Source organism: Phalacrocorax aristotelis, chromosome 4, assembly GCF_949628215.1.
Source record: "Phalacrocorax aristotelis chromosome 4, bGulAri2.1, whole genome shotgun sequence".
In the NCBI taxonomy this organism is placed as follows: domain Eukaryota; kingdom Metazoa; phylum Chordata; class Aves; order Suliformes; family Phalacrocoracidae; genus Phalacrocorax; species Phalacrocorax aristotelis.
Window position 1 is genome coordinate 63,516,677 of NC_134279.1, and position 20,291 is coordinate 63,536,967.

General features: G+C 39.5%; 1 protein-coding gene across 3 annotated transcripts in view; it reads right to left on the reverse strand.

The window, feature by feature from the left end:
• The window catches only part of TBC1D19 (TBC1 domain family member 19), a 52,370-nt gene extending 34,978 nt beyond the window's left edge, over positions 1 to 17,392 (reverse strand). Inside the window, exons 1-4 of one of the 3 annotated variants that reach the window (XM_075091737.1) lie at positions 16,873 to 17,392; positions 6,778 to 6,850; positions 5,941 to 5,986; positions 4,073 to 4,148 (exon numbers count right to left, since the gene is read on the reverse strand). In XM_075091737.1, the coding sequence (XP_074947838.1) occupies positions 4,073 to 4,148; positions 5,941 to 5,986; positions 6,778 to 6,850; positions 16,873 to 16,971 (294 nt within the window). In that variant the 5' untranslated portion in view covers positions 16,972 to 17,392. The remainder of the gene's footprint in view (positions 1 to 4,072; positions 4,149 to 5,940; positions 5,987 to 6,777; positions 6,851 to 16,872) is intronic. The other 2 variants (XM_075091738.1, XM_075091739.1) reach the window with 2 other exon arrangements.
• Positions 17,393 to 20,291: the final 2,899 nt, after the last annotated feature.

The following is a 20,291-nucleotide window of genomic DNA, read 5'->3' on the forward strand; positions in this document are numbered from 1 at the left end:
AGTTATGTTTCTGACTGCACAAATTTCAGATAAACCTATCATTTTTTCATTGGAGACAAGTTTAGAAATAATGGAACAAAACTTTAAAGAAATCAAGTAAAAATAAGTATTATTAACTCAAACAACATGGATTCTCCAAAGCCAGTAGAGCATCTCAGCTTACTTTGAAGATAGCTAGTTAATTTAATGTTGCCTCCCTCTGGAGAACACCACCTTTCCCACTCCTGTTGTGGTAAGCAGCTGCTGGCACCAGGCAGACTTACTCTGACACAGAATTGGCTGCTCCTTTCCCATTTTCTTACTCCTTATGCTTTGTAACTGGACAACAGGGCATCCTTTCTTATTCATCTATCTCCTCCTCAAGTTTACTTGTTTAACATTTCTCTCAAACCCCTGAAACAAGCTCCTAGCTTACAGCTAAAACCTGGAAAAAGGATCTGTATGGATTAAAACATAGCAGTGCAAATTTATGAATGATATATTATGGGACTATAATGATAAAAGTTCTTGTTGAGATTTACAGCATTTGGGTTGTTGTGAATTTTGTAAAATCTACATATGATACAACTAAAAGACAGCTTCATGGGAGGTATCAGACTGTGGAAATACTTCCTAACAATTCTTCAGACGCAGCTTCTTATGCTTCTTTGTAGCTCTTTTTGCTCTTATTTTTATGTTGTCCGTTTCATTTCTTCATTGCTATTCGCAGCAGGCTTGTCCTAATCCTAGCAAAGGCTTTCCCAGTCAACTCTGGGAGCAAAACAAAGAGTTGAAGAGGTCTGCAATCATTTCGTCTCATCAAAATGTAGAAATGAAAATAGCCAATACAGCAGTTCAATGGATTCAGGAATATTTCAACTCACATCAGCCTCTGCTGGGCAGGTAAAACAAATTAGCAAAGTTCAAATTTTCAGTCCTAGGATCTAGTGCTAATACTTTGTCTGCATTAAGATGCATAGGGTTTAAGCAATAACTCTGCTGCTTAGCTCACCTCTTCCCGCCTTGTTATCTCTCCAAAACTGTAACCAGATCAAATAGAGAGAAAATATCAGAGATGTGAAATAACCTTATGTTTTAAAGAAAGATACTAAATATTATATCTGCCATTTTTTCAGGAAACAAAAAAAAAGACCTAGTATTTCTCTGTCTAGGCAGGACCTAAACAATGACAGGCTAAAGCAGCTGTACTCAATGATTTATCTGGACCAAAACACAGGCCCAGACCTCCAGCACACTTGATTAGAAAATATACATTATGCTACATTCAAAGGTATGTAAATATTAATGACAGCACTTTTTCTACACAGGACAACACCACAACTACATGAATGATTTACAGCATTACTATTCATTGCTCTATCGTTTCATAGAAAGTGGTTTTTCTTTTGAGGTAGGGAAGAGAATACAGTATAAAAACATCAGTCTGCCACCCAAGAATGAGAAAACAGAAGCAATTTGGGGAGGAAAAAAAAAGGGTTAATTATGAACAGTTTAATATCTACTCTAGAAAAATACTAATATGGTTTTAATTACTGATTCAAAGTAATTCCAATAACTGATATAAAAGTAAGGTGGTTTTCAGAGAGTACTATCCTTCTTTCCAGAATTCTGAAGTACAGCAAAATTAATTAAGATAATAAAAGATAAAGAAAACATCAATGAGCTTGTAACAATGGAAACAGCATCTTAAACAGTGGCTGTGCATGAAAAAAAAGATAGGATATGACTTATATAGAACACATGTTTCTGCCAGGACAAATTTTGTTGATAGCACCAAAATATTCTTTTCCAACTGTTGTGATGCTAAAAGACAAATAAGGTGAAAAAATCTACCTGCAAATAAAACAAAATCAGTCTTCTACCCTCAAAACATAGATTAGATTTCTGATAGCTAATCGAAGTAAATTGGTAAGTTTCCACTTTTCTCTCCCAAAAGGTTGTAGCAACATGTATATTTGCATCTTAGCTATTTCCAAACACTTTAAACAAAACAAACAAAATCATGGCAACACTGACTTCATAAGCTTTTTACATTGTTTATTGCTCTTTAATCAGAGAGAGTAACACAATTGAACCTAGTTGTGATTCAACTGATCTGATCATGGTTGTTTCCTTATGGACCTATTACCTACAGTGATAAACAGCGTTCATCTTAAAAATCAAATGCTCACACATACCTCAGTAATTTTAGATAATATGTTAAATCCTTAAGTGTGTATTTATTACTATTTCACAGCTATCACCATTTATCAGTATTTCTCTATGAAAAGGATTCATGTCTTTACTGAAGAGTTTTATTTCAAGAAAGAATTTGAAACAGGATCTACCAGTTTTGGCTGGAATAGAGTTAATTTTCTTCAGAGTAGCTAGTATGGTCCTGTGTTTTGGATTTGTGACCAAAATGATGTTGATAACACACCAGTGTTTTGGCTATTGCTGAACAGTCTGTACATAGCATCAAGGCCTTTTCTACCTCTCATCCCACCCCACCAGCGAGTGGGCTGGGGATGCACAAGAAATTGGGAGGGGTCACAGCTGGGACAGCTGACCCCAACTCACCAAAAGGCTACGCCATACCATAGGACATCATCCTCAGTGTATAGAGCTGGGGGAAGATGATGGGGGGGGGGAGGGGGAAGGGGGTGTTTGGAGTGATAGCGTTTGTCTTCCCAAGTAACCGTTACAGGTGATGGAGCCCTGCTTTCCTGAGGATGGCTGAGCACCTGCCTGCCCATGGGAAGCAGTGAATGAATTCCTTGTTTTGCTTTGCTTGTGTGCATGGATTTTGCTTTACCTATTAAACTGTCTTTATCTATCTTTATCACAAGTTTTCTCACTTTTGCCCTTCTCATTCTCTCCCCCATTCTGCTGCAGGACAGCCAGTGAGTGGCTGAGCTGCTTACCAGGGTTAACCCACTCCAGAGGATAGGGATGCATAATACCCTTTGAAACAGGGCTATGAAATTTTGAAACCAGTAAAGATAGGACTTCTACTCATTCCTAAACTATTAGAAAAACAGTCCTTTCTACATATAGCTAAAATATTGGTTACTGTAAGTATTGTATACACTTTATAAAATAATAACCAATGAAACTGGTTTAGACAAACATACACATAGATACGCCTTTGTGGTTTTTGCATTAGTAAACTGATAAGAGTGATTATTTTCAGGCAGTAAATTGTGGCATTACATTTCACATCACAGAAGAAAACTTATTTAATACAATCTTTGTCCCCAAATGCTAAAGACTGAAACCCAGGACAGCAAGATAAGACTTAACTGGAATATGCAACAATATGACTGAAAAAGTAACACAATTTGTTAAACACCTTGTAAAAGAACACTGCACTATATTTCCAGGCACAGCTGAGTTAAACACAATTTTATCCTTACCTCAGATATTTTGGTTAGATCATATTCTGGAAGCATTTTTTAATGGTTTTATGTGAATTTTAAAAATTTATTTCAAATGACATGTATTGGTGAAAAAATAAAACTAATGAAGCAAAAATATTTTCTTCCTGATACCAAAAATCCTCATTTAATCTTTTATTGTCTGGTTTCTCTTATTCTCCTTCAATACGCCTTACGCTCCTTAGCTTTATACTTTTCATCTTCCTTTCACAATTCTAAGTACTAAATAAATCTCTTCTTCCCAAAGATCTTGCTGTCTCTGCAGCCTGTTGTCTTTCATTACCAAACTGCCTGCCAGCGTCTCATAACAGTATTTTTGTAACCTTAAGTAAAATGACCTTTACCTACATTTTTTTCTTCTTCCCAACAAAATCAAATTCTCCTCCTTGACGTATTTCATATTGTTTCTATTCTACAATATTCACCTACCTGCCACTACATCCTACTTCCTTCATGGCTGGAGAATTACTTGAGCATTTTTTCTACGTATGTAAAATGTCACATAGAAAACATTATTATTAACTTTGATGCAATTACAAACTTGTATTTTTCCTATGGTATAAAAAACTAGAAATTGTACAATAACATCATAGAGAATAAATCTCAAATAGCTAATCAAAGATCTGACGTGAATGGTAAAATTGGTAACAACCAACCTGTGCTTTCCTCATATAAGCTAACGGTTCTTTCATATGCTCAGGTGGTGCTGCAGGATGACAGGGCGAAGGAAACCTTAAAGAAAGTATAGTATATTTTAAATGTTCATATTTTTATTTTGCTTAATTAATCCTGTATTTGTAAACCTAAATGTAACTTCTTTCATGACAGCACTAGTAAAACCACTGTGTATGCTGATCAAGAACTAAAAATAAGCATTATTTTTAGAAGTATTTCTTCCTCATCCTTTCCTATAGACACAAAGATATGTAAGTATTAATAACATTTCAACATGAGTTCTTCTTATATTACAAATAATACTTCCTCATAATTTCACATATTTGTAAAATAAAATCAAACATTCCTATGAACAACACAGGTATTTTAGAAGTGTATCCTCTTCACATCACGTCATCGTTATGACTCCCTGGAACTTGTACTATACAGGATATTATATTTTTTAAAAAGAGAACTTTTTTTTTTGAGGATTTCCTTTTAAAAATCAATAGTGAACACATCGTGTCCACAGCAATTAGAACATTGTGGTGTTGACCTAAGCAAAGTTGAGTATCCATTCATAAACTGCATTATGCCAAAATATAAAAGCCGCAATAAAACTTTTAAAAAAACCCAAAACCTAAAACAAACCACAAATTTGTCTTCTAGTAGTGCAGATTATTTCCAATGAGTTATTGCCAAACACTTCACCCATTTTAACTGTCTCAAATGTCTTTCTGGAAAGAAAATTTACACAAAGATCCTCTTACAGTTAGCCTGAATTTTCATTTTTTTAATATATATTCAATCAGATTCTATCATCTGATTTTGGGAAACCCTCTCCAAATTTCTTCTCATTTTTAACTGGTAAGGTCATTCTTATGCTTGCTGCTAAGCTTTTCTGGACAACTCTGTGCCTATGTGTAAAATGAGATCAATACTAACAGATTTCAGCAATGCTGTTTCTTGGCTATTCCACGATGCTCATGAAATCACAGTATTCTGAGCTAATTTCAATTTTCCAGGGCTAATTTCATTATTGTTTCCAGCTTATTTCCATGACCTCAAAGAAAGCATAAGTCCAAAAGACAGGTAAATATTTTTCCATTGAAAGATACGATGAAGATGTAAATATATCTGTTAGTAAGGATTCAAGTATTTTACTGAATCGAGTTGCTCATACTACTAAGACACATTGTTCAAAACTGGTAACTCTAATAAGCTTATTTAAATTACCACAAATAGATCTGCATATACATTTCTTATTATGCCATTGCACTTATGGCCATACCTGTTATGAAATTAACCTTTCCACCTTGCCAGAATGTAAAGGTAACTTACGCTTCCCAGAAGTCTAACCCAAAGTTTGCTAAACAATTATAAAAAGGGAATTTCACAAATTTTAGCTGGTTTATAAGCAGATCCCAAGGATGATGAGCACTGATCTGGTAAGTCTAGAGATCCAATATCTTAAAGATTTTTAAAAAATAATTAATGCAACAAATATGTGCAATGCTGTCATAAACATCTGAAAATAATTAAAATTACTTTGCAGCAACTACCTCAGCTACAGAAGTATTATATGATGACTGTTGGTACCTTTGGAAGTAAAACAACAAAGAAATTACTGAAGTAACTAAAAAACGTGGTGATATTTGTTTCACTCAATCTTTAAAATGTACTTGAGTCCAATATTTTCACTAAGATGAAAGAGAAATAATGGCACTTTAAAAGCAGAAATTAAGCAGGCACCCTTGGTATGACAGATCTTGCAGATAATAGTAACACATCCTCCATCTATATATACAAATGAATCAAAAGTAAATAATGTGAGTAGAACGTATTAAATAAAAATACTAAATAAACTCACACGTTGAGTTCACTATAAACAGCATTCTGAAGCTTCTTTTCCCAACCTGTTAAAATAAAAAAATATCCAGAAAACAACTTCAGGAGTTAATACTACTGGAACATAAATCAGAGGCTGCTTTACAGTCATGAGAGTTTTCTGTCCTGCCTCAATTCATGTCTACCCACCAGACAGACAGGAAGAGATGAAGAAACCTTAACCTAATTAAGATAGGAAACACTGCAAGTTGAGACCTGTATAAAGGTTGAATAACCTTTATTTCCATATACAGATGAAATCATTACAACACAGTTTTGGTTAAATAATTATATGCTGTTTTTTCAAAGTCATCGTATTATTAAAACAACTATAAATATTAATAGGCACAGCATTCCTAATGATTATAAATCTTATATCACTTATCATCAAATCTTCACGTTATAGTTACGTAGCCTACAACTTCCGATGGAAATTGGAGACTTAGCTAACGGTAAAATTTTCAAGAGTACCTCCATGAATGCTAATTTCCATTTTCAGAAGTGACTGAACTCCTGTATCATTCAGAACTTTCAAAAAAAATTACCAGTATCTTATAAAATGACAAAATCACTTTTTCACACACTTATTCACAATACATGCATAGTATGTTTTTCAAAATGCTGCTGGAATCCAAGAACTTTTTTCCCTTTTAATTTTCTCTCTCTCATTTAATAACCTCAAATCACTGAATATCTGCTTCTGGCTACTGTCAGCAACTAGACAGCAAGCTGCACAAGCTATTATTTTCAACATGTATGTCACACATATTCTTATATTGATCTACACTATCCACAAATGTATCAATGAAGTCTTACAAACCTGACGTCTTCAGAAAATCCTTAATATCTTCTTTTAGCGATTCCAGTTTAATTTCTGGTCTGTGTAGGCTAACCTAATATAAAAAATAAATAAATTAATAAATTTATAAGCATCAAGCAAGCACTAAAAAGCAAGTAAATTGTGTATTTTAAGTTATGAAAAAGAAGCATACATGCTTAAGGTTACGCACAAAGCAAACTGCTTCCTACTGACTTGACGAGGGTAATTGCAGCCAAAAAAAAAAAAAAATCAACTTTTTCCTGACTCGATGTCTTTGCTTTTATATCAGCGCTAAAAGCTCTACGTGGGGAAGGAGAGAGGAGGAAGAGGGAGTATCCAGTGACATATATGCTTAATATTCTGAGCAAGTACCCTACACACTTAGCACAAATGCTGGACTCTACACATTAAAAGATTGGTCATAAGGCACACAAGTAAATAACCAGAAGCCACTCACTATATTTTACATGAAAGAATCAAACTGAATATGTTCCATAACTTCTCACTTAACCTCCCACAGTTCACCTCTTTCAGATATGAAATTCCATCTTCAAACTTCAAATAAAAACTGTGGACCAAGCATTCCTCACTGCAGCTGTGACTACCAGGTTATTAAGACTCTTGTAATGAAATGCACATAACACAGACTATTAGGCACCAACCAGTTTTACAACCGTACCACGACACTACCAAGCAGATGTTGCTGCAGATTTTTCAGCAACAGAAGGAGCAGCTGCTATAGCATCTCCTTCTTCCATAGTCAGAACAAGAGTAGAAAACAAATAGACCACAAAGGTCCAAAAGGACAACGATCAGAAATCCAAGAGTTCCTGTGAAGTTACTTCTAATACTTATTTTCCTAAAATACTGAGTGTGGCAATAGCTGATTAACACCAGAGGACAGAGCTAGAGGTTTAGAAAATAGCAACCCTGGCTGCTAACTCAAAAATAACACTGGGAGATCTGTGTGCAACTTACTCCACTGCCATGACAGCTCAAGGCATATGTTAGAAGCATATGGACACATCACCTACCTAGAAATGTGAGATATCTCTTACCAAAAGCTACTCAGCAATATGCTGTAGGCATATTGCAGTAAGTTTTGCTGCTATTAAAAACTAACTTTCACCAGCTTGTGCAGTTTGCCAACCCTAACCGCACTGTTGACAGCATGGCATGCTAATTTAGGTCCATCACACCCAACTAACAAGCTCCACAATCCTATCGTTTGTCTTACAGTTCACCTACAGAACACAGTATTTGCTGTGCTGCACACCTTGCTGGAAAAGTTGCTCGAGATGAATTCATGATGCGGAATTCTAAGGAAATCTTTCCATTTTCCCTAGTTGGAAGGGGGAACGGTGAGTAATGCAGAGAATCAGCACTTCTGCTCTTAAGTCACCTTGCCATTACAGCTAAGGATGGCTTTTGTATTTGGTTTACCAGCTGCAATACAAAGGGACTGTAAGCATGCTTTCTGAGAAAGAAAGGTGATCATAAGCACAAACCGTAAGGTGTGGTGAGTTGCATAACTCTCATGTCAAATGACACATACCCCGTTCAGCACAATGGTAAAGGCAAGCAAAGGATCATCACTAAGGGCAGGGAGAAAATTATTTTCATGGGACTTCTTGGGCAGCTCGCAAAATATCCCTCTAAACAACAGCCTCAAGCAATGTCTTATGAAGGATTCCTTCTGAACCTACTTTGATGGGGAGTCCTACGTCTGTTTTGGACTGATGTACGTCAGGCTGAGTTTAATTTTTTTCTGCTGCAAGGCAGTGGTTTTGTACCTCTCCTGTATACATTTTAAATACAGTAACGTGCATCAAACTGGGCAGATTGTGCGTTACTGTTCCTCAGAAGTTGTTGAGCACACTTTATAAATGTTCAACTTTGTCTTCTGGGTTAAATATGGCCAATTTTAATCCCAAAGTCCACTGGCTGTTTACCTGTGGGGCCTCGTACGCATGCTTCAAAATCCTTTTTAGACGCGCAAAAAAAAAACCTCTAACAAATACAATTAATTGACAGATGATGAATCACAATAAAAAGAAGAGCTTTACAATCCACTAAAAAGTGGGTTCATTGTCTTGACACTGCAAACAGCGCAAAAAGTGAGAAAAGTGCAATCACAAGAATAGTATTTTAATTCTCTGCTGTTCACACATTTGTAAAATTTGTGAGCTTCTGGCTCACTGAGGAAGGTCTGAACCTGATCACTCATCCTGATAATCTTTTTTTGGTGGTTTCCTGGAAATTGATTCAGCATATTGCATTAGGGGGATAAAGGAGTTCAGTCCACACAGATGACCTTCCATTTTTCCCGTCAGCCCAAAAGATACTACAGAGGACTTTCTTGTAAGCTGCTGTTCCCAATAGAACCCGTTCCCCAGCTGCAGAACAAAAAACACATGTGACTCTCTTGTATGCAGCAGGGTGGCAGTCCAAAAGGCAGCAGGACAGGACTTCGGGGAAAACTTTCTCCAAGGACTACGTTGGCACATGATCTCCACCAGTTACCCCCAGCTCTTCGTGCCTGTTTATTCAGTCAAGTTCTATTTCACTATTCCTAGCCCTGTTGCACCTGCGGCAAATATTCCTATGATAATCTTTAACAGAACTTTTATTTTTAGCCTGTTTCCTGAGTCCTTTTCCTTCTCTTGGCTGCAAAATGCTCTACACTGAGACAAGTTTTCATGTAAGAAATACAAAAATTCTCCCCCAAATTATGGATGCGTTCCTGTCCCCACTCTTGTCATTTCAGGATGCAATTGCCAAAGCCTCTCCCATTTCCGTTTTTCCTTTTGCTTACTTCTGGATTATGATTGATAGATTCCTACAGTGCTATGCAGATCTACAGAGCCACAGAAACTGCTGCGGACTCATTGCATACTGGGTTGCTTATCAGTTTTCAAATCAGAAATTAGATACCTGAAAGGTGAGAATCTGGCAGATGGCCCAGCCAGCAGCTGCAGCCAGTTCTAACACAGAACAACATACCCTAGCTCTGTGTAATATAACCAGAGAAAATACTTACTTTGGTAAGTGAAAGGAAATCCCTTCAGAATTGCTTTGCTCTAACTTAACAGAATGGTACCTCTTTGGAACTTACACGGGTGTTTATGGGCACTAAACTGAGGAATCAAGGAGACTTAGCAGAGCTGATGTTCCAAAAATACTAGACCAGGTCTCCCCCGTACTCGTATTTTCCCTTTGGACTAACTGGTCTAACTTATTTCTGTGTTGTACTATGTTGCAAAAACACATTTAGGTATTTTGGTAGGGTTTGTTTGTTGTAAACTGCTTGATACAAAGTACTGCCTAAGTATCATTTGTATTTTCATCCACTATGGTTTTTTCTTGTACAAGGTGACAAAATTTAATTTATATAAAAAGCATTACTATGATTTGCTCTGATAAAAATGCCTGGCTAAAGTTAATTAGGAAAAATGTACCTTGATGAAATTTGTATTGGTGAACTGAATTAATTTCCTGCATGATCAAAATGCAGCATATACTCCGGTAGAACTACAGACTCTCCAACTTCAATCCATAGATCTCGATGAACAAGTATCTTCCTTTTTAAAAAAACAACCTGGTACTATCAGGAGGCTATCACAAGCAGGGTAAAGGAGAGTGAGCAATATAATGCAGCAACCCGTGAAGGCAAGGGAAGAAATCATGCTATTCAGAGGCTCAGTCAGGCCAAGACAGAGTCCTGAAAGGAGACAGGGATGAATACAGTGTAATTCAGCATGGAATAACAAATGATTTTTAATAGAAGTTAATGCCTAACAGTTTCTCTTACAGTATAACTGGCACTGTGCATATTCTTACAGATAGGGCACTGGGATTCAGGTGTTGGGTGTCCACGTTTATCTACAGTCTTGGTCAGCTTCTTGCAAATCAAGAAGCAACCACCTATTAGACATTCCTTCATAAAACAAGCTATCACTACAGCATTTGTTGACACCCTCTTGTCCTTCAGCTATACAGAAGAGAAAGGACAGTTTTGGGACCTTCAAAATTTTGCCAAACCTTCTGAAAGGCAGCTCAGGTACCACTACCAATCTTTTGTATGTTCTGTGCACATCTTCTTTGCCTTTGGTTTTGGTAAGGTATCCTGCTGAGATCTGGGCAGTCACCATCATGAGTGATACTCTAAATTGATTACATTTTCTGTACTTGGATGCCAAAAGGGAAGAAAATCCAGACATTCAACATTGATCTGGCTGAAAGCAAGCAAAAGGATTGCACAGAGCTAGTTGGAAAAAGTTGGTGGGTGTAGTGAATTGATTTGTAGAGCAAGTGAACACAAAGAGACAAATCTATTTGCAAATTTGCATCTAAATCTGGAAATGGCATTCAGTCACCATGAGTGGAGCAGCATTGGTCATGCTGGAGGGCAGATGAGCCATCAAGGCACAGCACTCAAAGAAGTATGGGAAAATACCTACCTAGAAGACAGGCAACATACCACAAACAGGAGGCTTGACAGAACAAAGTGTTCCAGCATAACTCCAGTGTTAAACTATTTCTTTTCTCAACAAGAATAAACACTGCAGAGAAGTGATCCAACTGTACTGAAATGTGGAACTGCATCAGGTGAATGCGTATTTTTATCCTGCTGCAAACGGTTCTGCAAATAACTTTACACCATCTAAATATTTTTACAAGGTATCCACTATAACTTCTCTTCAGAGCCTTTCTGTTTTAGACAAGTATGTATACTGCCAGAGCATTTATTGCTGTTCATTATGATTTTGCACAAGTGCACAATGTTTTTAGCTTTTATTGCTGTTATTTCCCAAATTACAATAAAGCACACTACCCCAAATATAGTCCAACTTTAGCAGAAATAAATTTAATGATAGCTAATATTCACCTTTTCTCACATACTCCTTTCTGTAATAACTAGATTTTATCAGTATCAAGCCAACTTGTTAAAAACCACTTCAAGTACAACCACAACAATTTCAATGTGAACACTCCCTAAACACTTAAAATCCTACAGATTTAAGGGAGCGATTTTGGTTTTGGTTTATACGTTTCTGTAACAGGGAGAGGAATCACTCTGAGCATAACTAAACACATTTCAGTAAGTATGAAACCCTGATTACATTGACAGTTTTCCAACGCTCATACATTTCTACAGCAATTACACAAAGGGAAAAAGTATTGTGAACTTTCTTACGCAAGTAAAAATAACCTAGCAGTTGAAACAGAGAGCTTCAATTAGCCTCATACAGGAATGAATAGCTTCAAATGTTATGTTCTTCCTCAACATATGCAAGATATATTTTTTAATAATATAATTTTGATGTTTTAATTAATTGTCTAGGTTTTATTTGAATATAAAATTAAGTCCTGTAAATAAAATACACACGAGGCAAAACACACAATCTGCATTACTAAAAAAAAAACAAAAAACCAGAACTGTGCATCAAGCTTGCAGTGCTTCCGAACTCCATAATCTGTTCAACGTAGTCACAACCGCATTCAATTTAAAAATTCACTGCACTGCAAATGTTACTACTGAACCATTTAAACCAAAGTACAAGCTCTATCAGGAGGGGATTGATATCAGGGCCCTTTGTTAAATACAATGCATGAAAAGGAGTCATTAATTATCTACGATGACTCATGAGTCTACATTTATTTGCTAAGTTTTATTAAATAAATGCTACATTTCACAGAAACATTCTCCTTAATTTCATCTTTTACTTAAGCAGGGATCAGTATCAATTTCTTCTTTTAAGCGTCAGAGAAAAATGTCATGAAAATAATATCCTCAGACCATCCACTCCACATAAACATCTTTAAATAATTTATCTGTACTCCCTTTAGAAGCACACAGTTGGGCAATACCCCAGCTGCAACATTCCTAGTGCTCCCAAGGCAAGCTCTTCTTCTTAGCCCCATGTGAAGTCTTGGGAAGACTCTTACTTCTCACTTTAATTAATATTTTCTTTAAATCTTTGTGGAATTAGTCACAGGCCTGTTCAAAGAGTGATGGCAGAAACCTCTCCTCCAGACAATAAGTCCGATCATGACATTTCCTAGCATATATCCTCTCCAAACCTTGATAATGCCTTCAGGTACCTCCTAAAATGTTTTCTCACTCCCAAACTTAATATTCAATTGTCAGTGTAGGGTGGGGTGTCAGGGCTGATTCTTACATTCAGGTTACCACTTTTAGCCTACTTTGACTGCCATTATCCCGTTTTTCTACAAGTTCTCCTTCAAGTTGTCCCACTACAGACATACCTACAAAAACCAAATCTGACATCATCCACACAGAAAATGCCCAGAGGAATTCTTTGTATTGTGAGTCTGTGTTGTTCAATTTAAAACATAATCTAGAACCTTTATCTTTCATTTTATTTTCACCCCCCATTCTCAGAAAAGACCTTTAGGAATAAACTACTGAAGCTTTTGTTTGGCCCCTCCTTCCCCCCTTTTTTTAAAAAAAACTTTACTTGTTATTTGCCCCTGGCCACTAGAGGATCCAGGCAACTCAGAGTCAGACTGATTGCTATTAGAGGTTTCTGGACAACAAAACTTAAGATTGATTCATCTTAATGAATTACTAAAGCCTGGCTTCCTTCAAACATGATGAAAAACAAAGTTTCTGAATTGTCTGCAGATGAAAATGTGTTAAAAAGGTAACACTTTTTTCATGTCTCTGAACTGTTCCATTTTTATTGTCAGTTCACTGACAAAGATTTTCCCTAAAACAGAATTTTAGCAAAATTTCACAAAAAATAGTTTTTTCAAACTGCATTTTGTGATTGAAGATGTCCATGTCTCAGTTTTTCTAACCACCACTAATGTTTACCTTAAAAACATTTACATTTCAGAATGGGAAAGGAACAATTAAGGCAAAAGCAAACAAATTTGGTTACAAGCCCACACAGTGAATGGTGTGCCTGAGAAACTGAGATCAGATTTCTCCTCCCATACCCAATAACCCCAGCTGCAATTCTACCTGTTGAAAAGCTACAATCTAATATTTTGGCTCTTTGTAACAGTTACTCTTTCCTTTCAAACACACTACAAAATATGCTCAGAAGACATTCCAAAGCAAAAGACAGGCACATTTATACCCTTTCCTGCATTAATCTCTTTGTATTAACTGCAGGCACATTATCAACATACCAAAACTCAACCTACAAAATCAACATAACGTTTATGTTCCAAATCCTCACTAACAAGCATATGACCCTACTTCTATTTCAGTCCTCGGGACAAAAATGTGATAATCTTGGTATCCCCAGAGCTAAAGCTGTGACAGCAAATCACTGGGTGCCCGTGCCAAACTTATTTCAAAGAGGTTGTGTACTGCAGTCCTTGACGCTAGCTTGGGCTCTCAGTGACAGCCAAGCATAGCGCTGGTGTGATCAGTTCATAACCACAGGGCTACTCTGTCAACTCTCGCAAATAATGTCAGGATATTGCATTTTCCCCAAAATTCTATTAACTCATGAAACAAACTGTTCATTTTTGAGTTCTCCTTCCTAGACATTCAAAGAGGAAATGAATTTACAGAACAGAGTTTTTGTTAAAATACTGTTTGTGAAACTACATGACCTCTCAAAAATTTCAGGCAATATTATAATGGACTTCACAATCTATTCCGACTTTACATTCTGACTCCTGTTTTCTCAGAGACGGTAAATATTTTTGAGGAAGGAGTATCAGCAATGTCAGTTTCTACACTGAGAGATAAACAGCAATCTTTGTAAAGGTAAAATATAACCACAGTATAAATATCCAAAACAATAAGTAAGTTTTATTCTGATACAGTGCCTCAACAGATTTCTCAAAATACAGTATGCTTCCCAAAAAACAGCTTAAAAATAATAGAAAAATGGACCACCTATAGATCAATATTGGAACCAGTGCAGAATAAGCATTGTTCAGAAACTGACTGTTAACCAGCAGACAAAAAACCCACCATGTCCTATCAATAAACTGGAGTTCTAGTGTGATGCATAGCAATAGCAAAGACTTCACATTTGACAACACAACTACAGAAATAACCCATGTAATAGGAGGGAAACCAAGCATTAATTTAATACAGAGAATAGCAAAATTCAGAAACCTTCAGAATTCTGTACAGTCACTAAGGGATGAAGCAAAGATAAAGAACTCACTGACAAGGCCTTTCCAACTGCATACTATAGCAATAATATGACTATACAAGCGTTATAAATAAACAAAGGCTATACTGTACATGACAGAACATAAATGCATGGTCAATAAAAAAAAAAATTCAAGATCAAGGAGAACATACAGATCCCTAACAAACGGCATACATTTGGCCCTATTAATTTAAACTACAAGCTCCAAAAGATGACTCTTTACACTGAGAATTCCTCTAGCTGATGTACCTAAAAAGCTTTCCAGTCCTTCAGATCACTACACTGAACTATAGCTCTGATTTAATCTTCTATTACAAACTCTTCAAACATCTACTCCAAGAATCAATCTGCATATTTGTTACCCTGTTTATTTTCTTTCCCCTTAGTACTTCATATGACTAGAATAATCTTCCGACCTATATATACACATGGTTTTTTCTTCTCCAAGAAATTTGTAAAACACTGTTCTGCAAAGCTATGACAACAGATTTGGCTGTGGTCATTACACTGTATTTATTTTACAGGTCATCTTTATGCTTTAGTTATGCAGAGGTTCTGCTTGTATAGAGTAAATTGACGTGCTACAGGGTCGGGGGGGATTTAGGCATTTAACTGCCCTTTCAGACATCAAACACTGCAATGGAAGGGTAGTGCTAAGGTCCTCAGAGTGTCCACCTATACAAAATGGCTGTACAAAATAGTCATCCACCAGCAGCATTTAAACACCCCAAGTCCTGACAACACCCAGCTTCCTCGTGTCCCAAAACAAACATGCGAAGTATCAAATGACTGTGAAATCAGGCCTCACGGGAGACAGACACAAAAGAACAAATGCAGAAGTGAGTACAGACAGGTTTTATTATAATCAGTAACAGAGTTGTTAATTTGGGATACTGAATTCCCCAACACTTAGCTGAACCCAATGTCTGTAACTCTTTTAAAATTCCAGCCCCCTTCAAGTCATGCACATTTGCTTAATCATATCTAAAGAGCAGCTAGTTAAGAGGAGCAAAGCAGACATTTAAAAAAGCACTTAGAGACCAAATCAGCAAATTTAAAAACAACAAAAAACCACAATGAGAACACAGTGATGTCACTTTCTATGGAAAGCTGTGGGGACATTCAGAGAAGAAAACGACGTTTCATTCAAAAACCTAACAAAACTAAGGCAGACAACGGACATTCTACCCTAAAAAAGCCTGTACAATTTTAAGTAGTGTTTGGGGGGCCGGGGGTGGGGAGCAGGGACAGACAGTCGGGGACAGACACCAAACCAAACCAAAATCAAGCCAAACCAAAAACCAAACCCCAAGATTTTATAAAACCCAACCCAACATATTTTGGTAACGCACAATAATTGTTATAGCACCACTACTATGTTATTATGGTCATGACCATTGTCACAATTTTAATCTGAAATATCCTAGATGAAGTTCAGCTGAAATATGAAAACCTGGTTTCAAGCTCAGGTAAGTTACTAAATATAAAAAAGCAGCTGTTTTCGCAGCTGCAAGAATGTACTTTCATGTGGGTTTCTTATGTATTTTCGCTTCCTTTCAGCAAATTCTCATTTTCTCGGGGGCACTCTGGAGGAGGAACGAGTGGGGGATACTTAAAGCTTTCCAAATTAGAGGTCAGAAGACAAAGCGTTTCGTTTCAGGAACGATTTGAAGCAGTGAGGTTTCAAGAGGACGGTCTTCACATTCACTGCGAAACCCTTCAGTCCCAGGGGGTGAAACTCTAAATACAGCTCTAGAAACCAACCGGCCCGCTTTCGGGCCCCGTGGAAGAGGGAGGGAGGGACGGAGAGAGGGAGGGAAGGGAGGCCCCGGGCCCCTGCCCCGGCGGAGGCCCCACGGGCCGGGCCGGGGGCGGCGGCCGGGAACAAAGCCCCGGTGAGGGGGAGCGGGAGGCGGGCCTGCGGGCACAGCGGCAGGTCGGGGCTCACCCGGGCCTGTCGCTCCAGCTGGGAGTGGAGGCTGGAGCCCTTCAGCCGCTGCACGATCCGCGCTATGGTGAGGGAGAGCCCGCTGTCCGGGTCCAGCATCGCGGCGCGGCGCCCCTGGCCGCTGGAGGGCGGCCGCACCGGACCGCTTTCGCCGCGGCACCCCGCCTCCCTAACCGGCGTTACCGGGCAACTGCGGCAGCGGCGGCGGTCCTCCGCCGCGGCGTCCGGAAGGAAAGCGGTGCCTCACAGAAGAGTTCCTCACCGCCGACGGTGACTCGAGAGGGACAGCGTGCCGCACGGCGTGGCGCGGACCCCGCCGCCCCCTCGGAGCTTGGCCCAGGCGGCCCCACGCTGCCGAGACGGCCCCGGTGGTGCCTTCAGCTGGCGCCTCTCCCCGGGCACCTGGCAGGCTTCCTCGGGTCTGCGGGCCGTGGCCGTCTTGGGCTGGATAACGGTCAACTAAGGCTCCGGCAAACACCTCACGCCCCGCTTCTGTTTCCTAAATAAGCGTTTATGTTGTGTCACTGCTGGAAAGGAACTCGGAAATAAGTGTAAGGGAAGCCTACGTGCGGGTCTTGGCCTTCGGCCGGGCAGCCCACGTGCCAGCAGCTGGCCACGCCGGGGTCGGAGGCACCCAAAGGTGCCCAGCCGGCTCCCTCTGCCCTTCGCTTCTGCAGGGCGTGCGGAGAAAAGCGTCCTCCTCCCCGCAGCCTGCGAGATGGCTTCAGCCCTGGGTGCGCGTCCAACCGCTCACCTGGCAGGGGCCGGTTCCTGACAGCAGCCTTACAAAGGTGTTGGTAGCTGCTGTCACTCGCTAGCTGCCACCTGCCAGGCCAGCTGGACTGTAACCAGCAATGAGGTCTGTCTCAATAACGAGTTAAATAATATCTTACATCATCGTTACTAAAGGCTTAATTAACCTGTCTGGCTTTGTCTTGGAAAGGACTAAGCTTTCTCTTACAGTCAGCTGTTGCACCTCAGCTGAGCTCCTGCAATCAGTAGCTACAAGGCAGCATCTTCTTGAACTGCTTCTCAGCTAGAGGTGGCAGCGAAAGGGCTTCAAACCCAGTTTGGTGCAGACAGATTAGCATAAAAACATCTTTAGCTGTGGTTTATGTGGCTTTGTATTTGTATGATGTAGCAGGATTCATATCATTAAAGCTTGAGAGACAGTTAAAAAAGCTGCTTTTTCAGGCCTGAGGTATCACATCCAGAGGGTGTGAACAGCAAATTCAACCCCAAGGCTCCTTTCTGTGTGTTTCCTGAGGAATAGTAGCAGTCCTGTAGTCAGGTGAAGTTTTACTGCACTCTTGAATATTTTACCTGTGTGCTCAGCATGGTGAGGCATTAATTCAGGCTCAGTACCAGGAGCCAGCACAGCCCTCATTTAAGTAGAGTAGCTGCGTTGCACTACGTACATCTCGTTGGTCGATGTAAATGCAAGGAACTTTAATCCACTTAGTCCTTCTGGGAAAATCTATTCCGATGTGCATCAGTAACAGGACCGTGTAATCAAATTATCACTCAATAAACTGATTTAAAAATACTAATTTTGAGAACCCCAGAATAATAAATAAGCTAAGAGGGTTCAAGGAGGTAACATGGAAAATCTGATCACTGACCTCCAAAGATGAGCATTAATACCCATTTTCAGCTCTGAAGATGGCCATACCTCTGTAAAACAAAGTTTCAAGAGTCTGAAACATCAGGTTGTACCTTTTTCACTGCTGTAAGCTCTGCAGGTGAGTGATGTAGGTGTGAGGAAATGAAGACAGGTGTCATCAGTTACATTGCTGGAAAAAACAACACAATAGGTATAAAAATGCACCCAAACTCATCTCTCTGCAACCTCTTTTGACTTATCTGTGAGCATTTCTGCATAAAATGAAGTTTAAATAAGAATAGTAATAGAAGATCAGAGATAAAAGTTCTTTAACCAACTGTAGAGAAACCCAAAAAAATCACATATGCTAAATCAAACCAGTGAGGAGAACTCACTTCTCAATTCATAGACAGCATGGGGAAATAAAAAGCCCAGTTGTCTACCAATGCCTTGAGTATCTGTTCTGATTTACATCAAGTTACCTGTCAGCTCTGTGCTTACATGCATATATGAAGCTGGGGGCAACAGTGAGCACATTTTTTTTCTCTGTGTATTGGGAGTTCATTAATGAACTATCTATCTATCTATCTATCTATCTATCTATCTATCTGAGATAGATAGGCGGACTCAGAACCACGCTTCTGTAGCAGACACCACTGAGAAGGAGGAGGCACCTTGGACCCTGGTGACCCACAAAAGCAGGGCTCTGCCTCAGCCCCCACCTCCCAGTATCACCACCAACAACAGATTTGTAGCTTTAGCGACTGCAGACACCCACGAGCAAGGTCCACAAGGTGCAACTCTACCAGCAGCACAGAATAGATACTGCAAAAAGAAGAGGCGAGTGCTCATAGTGCGTGACTCTGTTAAAAGGCACTGAGGCACCCATGTGCCGCCCTGACAGGGAGTCACAAGAGGTTTGCTGTCTTCTGGGAGCTAAGATCCGAGACACCACTGAGAGGGTGCCACAACTTGTCAAAAGCACTGATTACTATCCTCTGCTACTCTTCCATGTGGGCACAAATGACTCTGCAAGCCAGAGTCTGAGCACAACTAAGCAAGACTATAAAGCTCTGGGAAAGCAAATGAAAAATATTGGTGCCCAAGTTATCTTCTCCTCCATACTAACTGTTGGAGAAAAATGGGCAACTAGAAATAGGCAAATAATACAAATCAACTCCTGGTTATGTGGCTGGTGTCAACGTGAGGGTTTTGGCTTTCATGACAACGGGATGGTCTTCAACAACCATAGCCTACTAGGCAGGGATGGACTACCCCTGTCTGGAAGGGGCAAGGGAATCTTTGGCAGCAGGCTGGCAAACTCAGTGAGGAGGGCTTTAAACTGAGGAACTTGGGGGGAGGGGGACAAACTGGCAATGCTAACGCCATCACACACAATGGGGGAATAAGACAGGACAACCTGAGCAGTGATAAAGGTGCTGTGCAGCCTCATGCGATGGCAACCAGGGGACCAACCACCTAAAGGATTTGCATGGCTGTAGTGGGTCCTCGTACGCCCCTCCGGGGAAACCTGTGTGCCCCAGCACCTTTCTGAAATGCCTGTACACCAATGCACGCAGCATGGGGAATAAACAGGAGGAACTAGAGGCTTGTGTGCTGTCTCAGGGCCATGATCTCACTGCAGTCACAGAGACATGGTGGGATAGCTTGCATGACTGGAATGTGGTCATGGATGGCTACAGGCTTTTCAGGAAAGACAGACCAGCAAGGCAAGGTGGGGGAGTTGCTCTTTATGTGAGGGACCAACTGGAATGCATCGAGCTCTGCCTTGGAGCAGAAGGAGAATAAGTTGGGA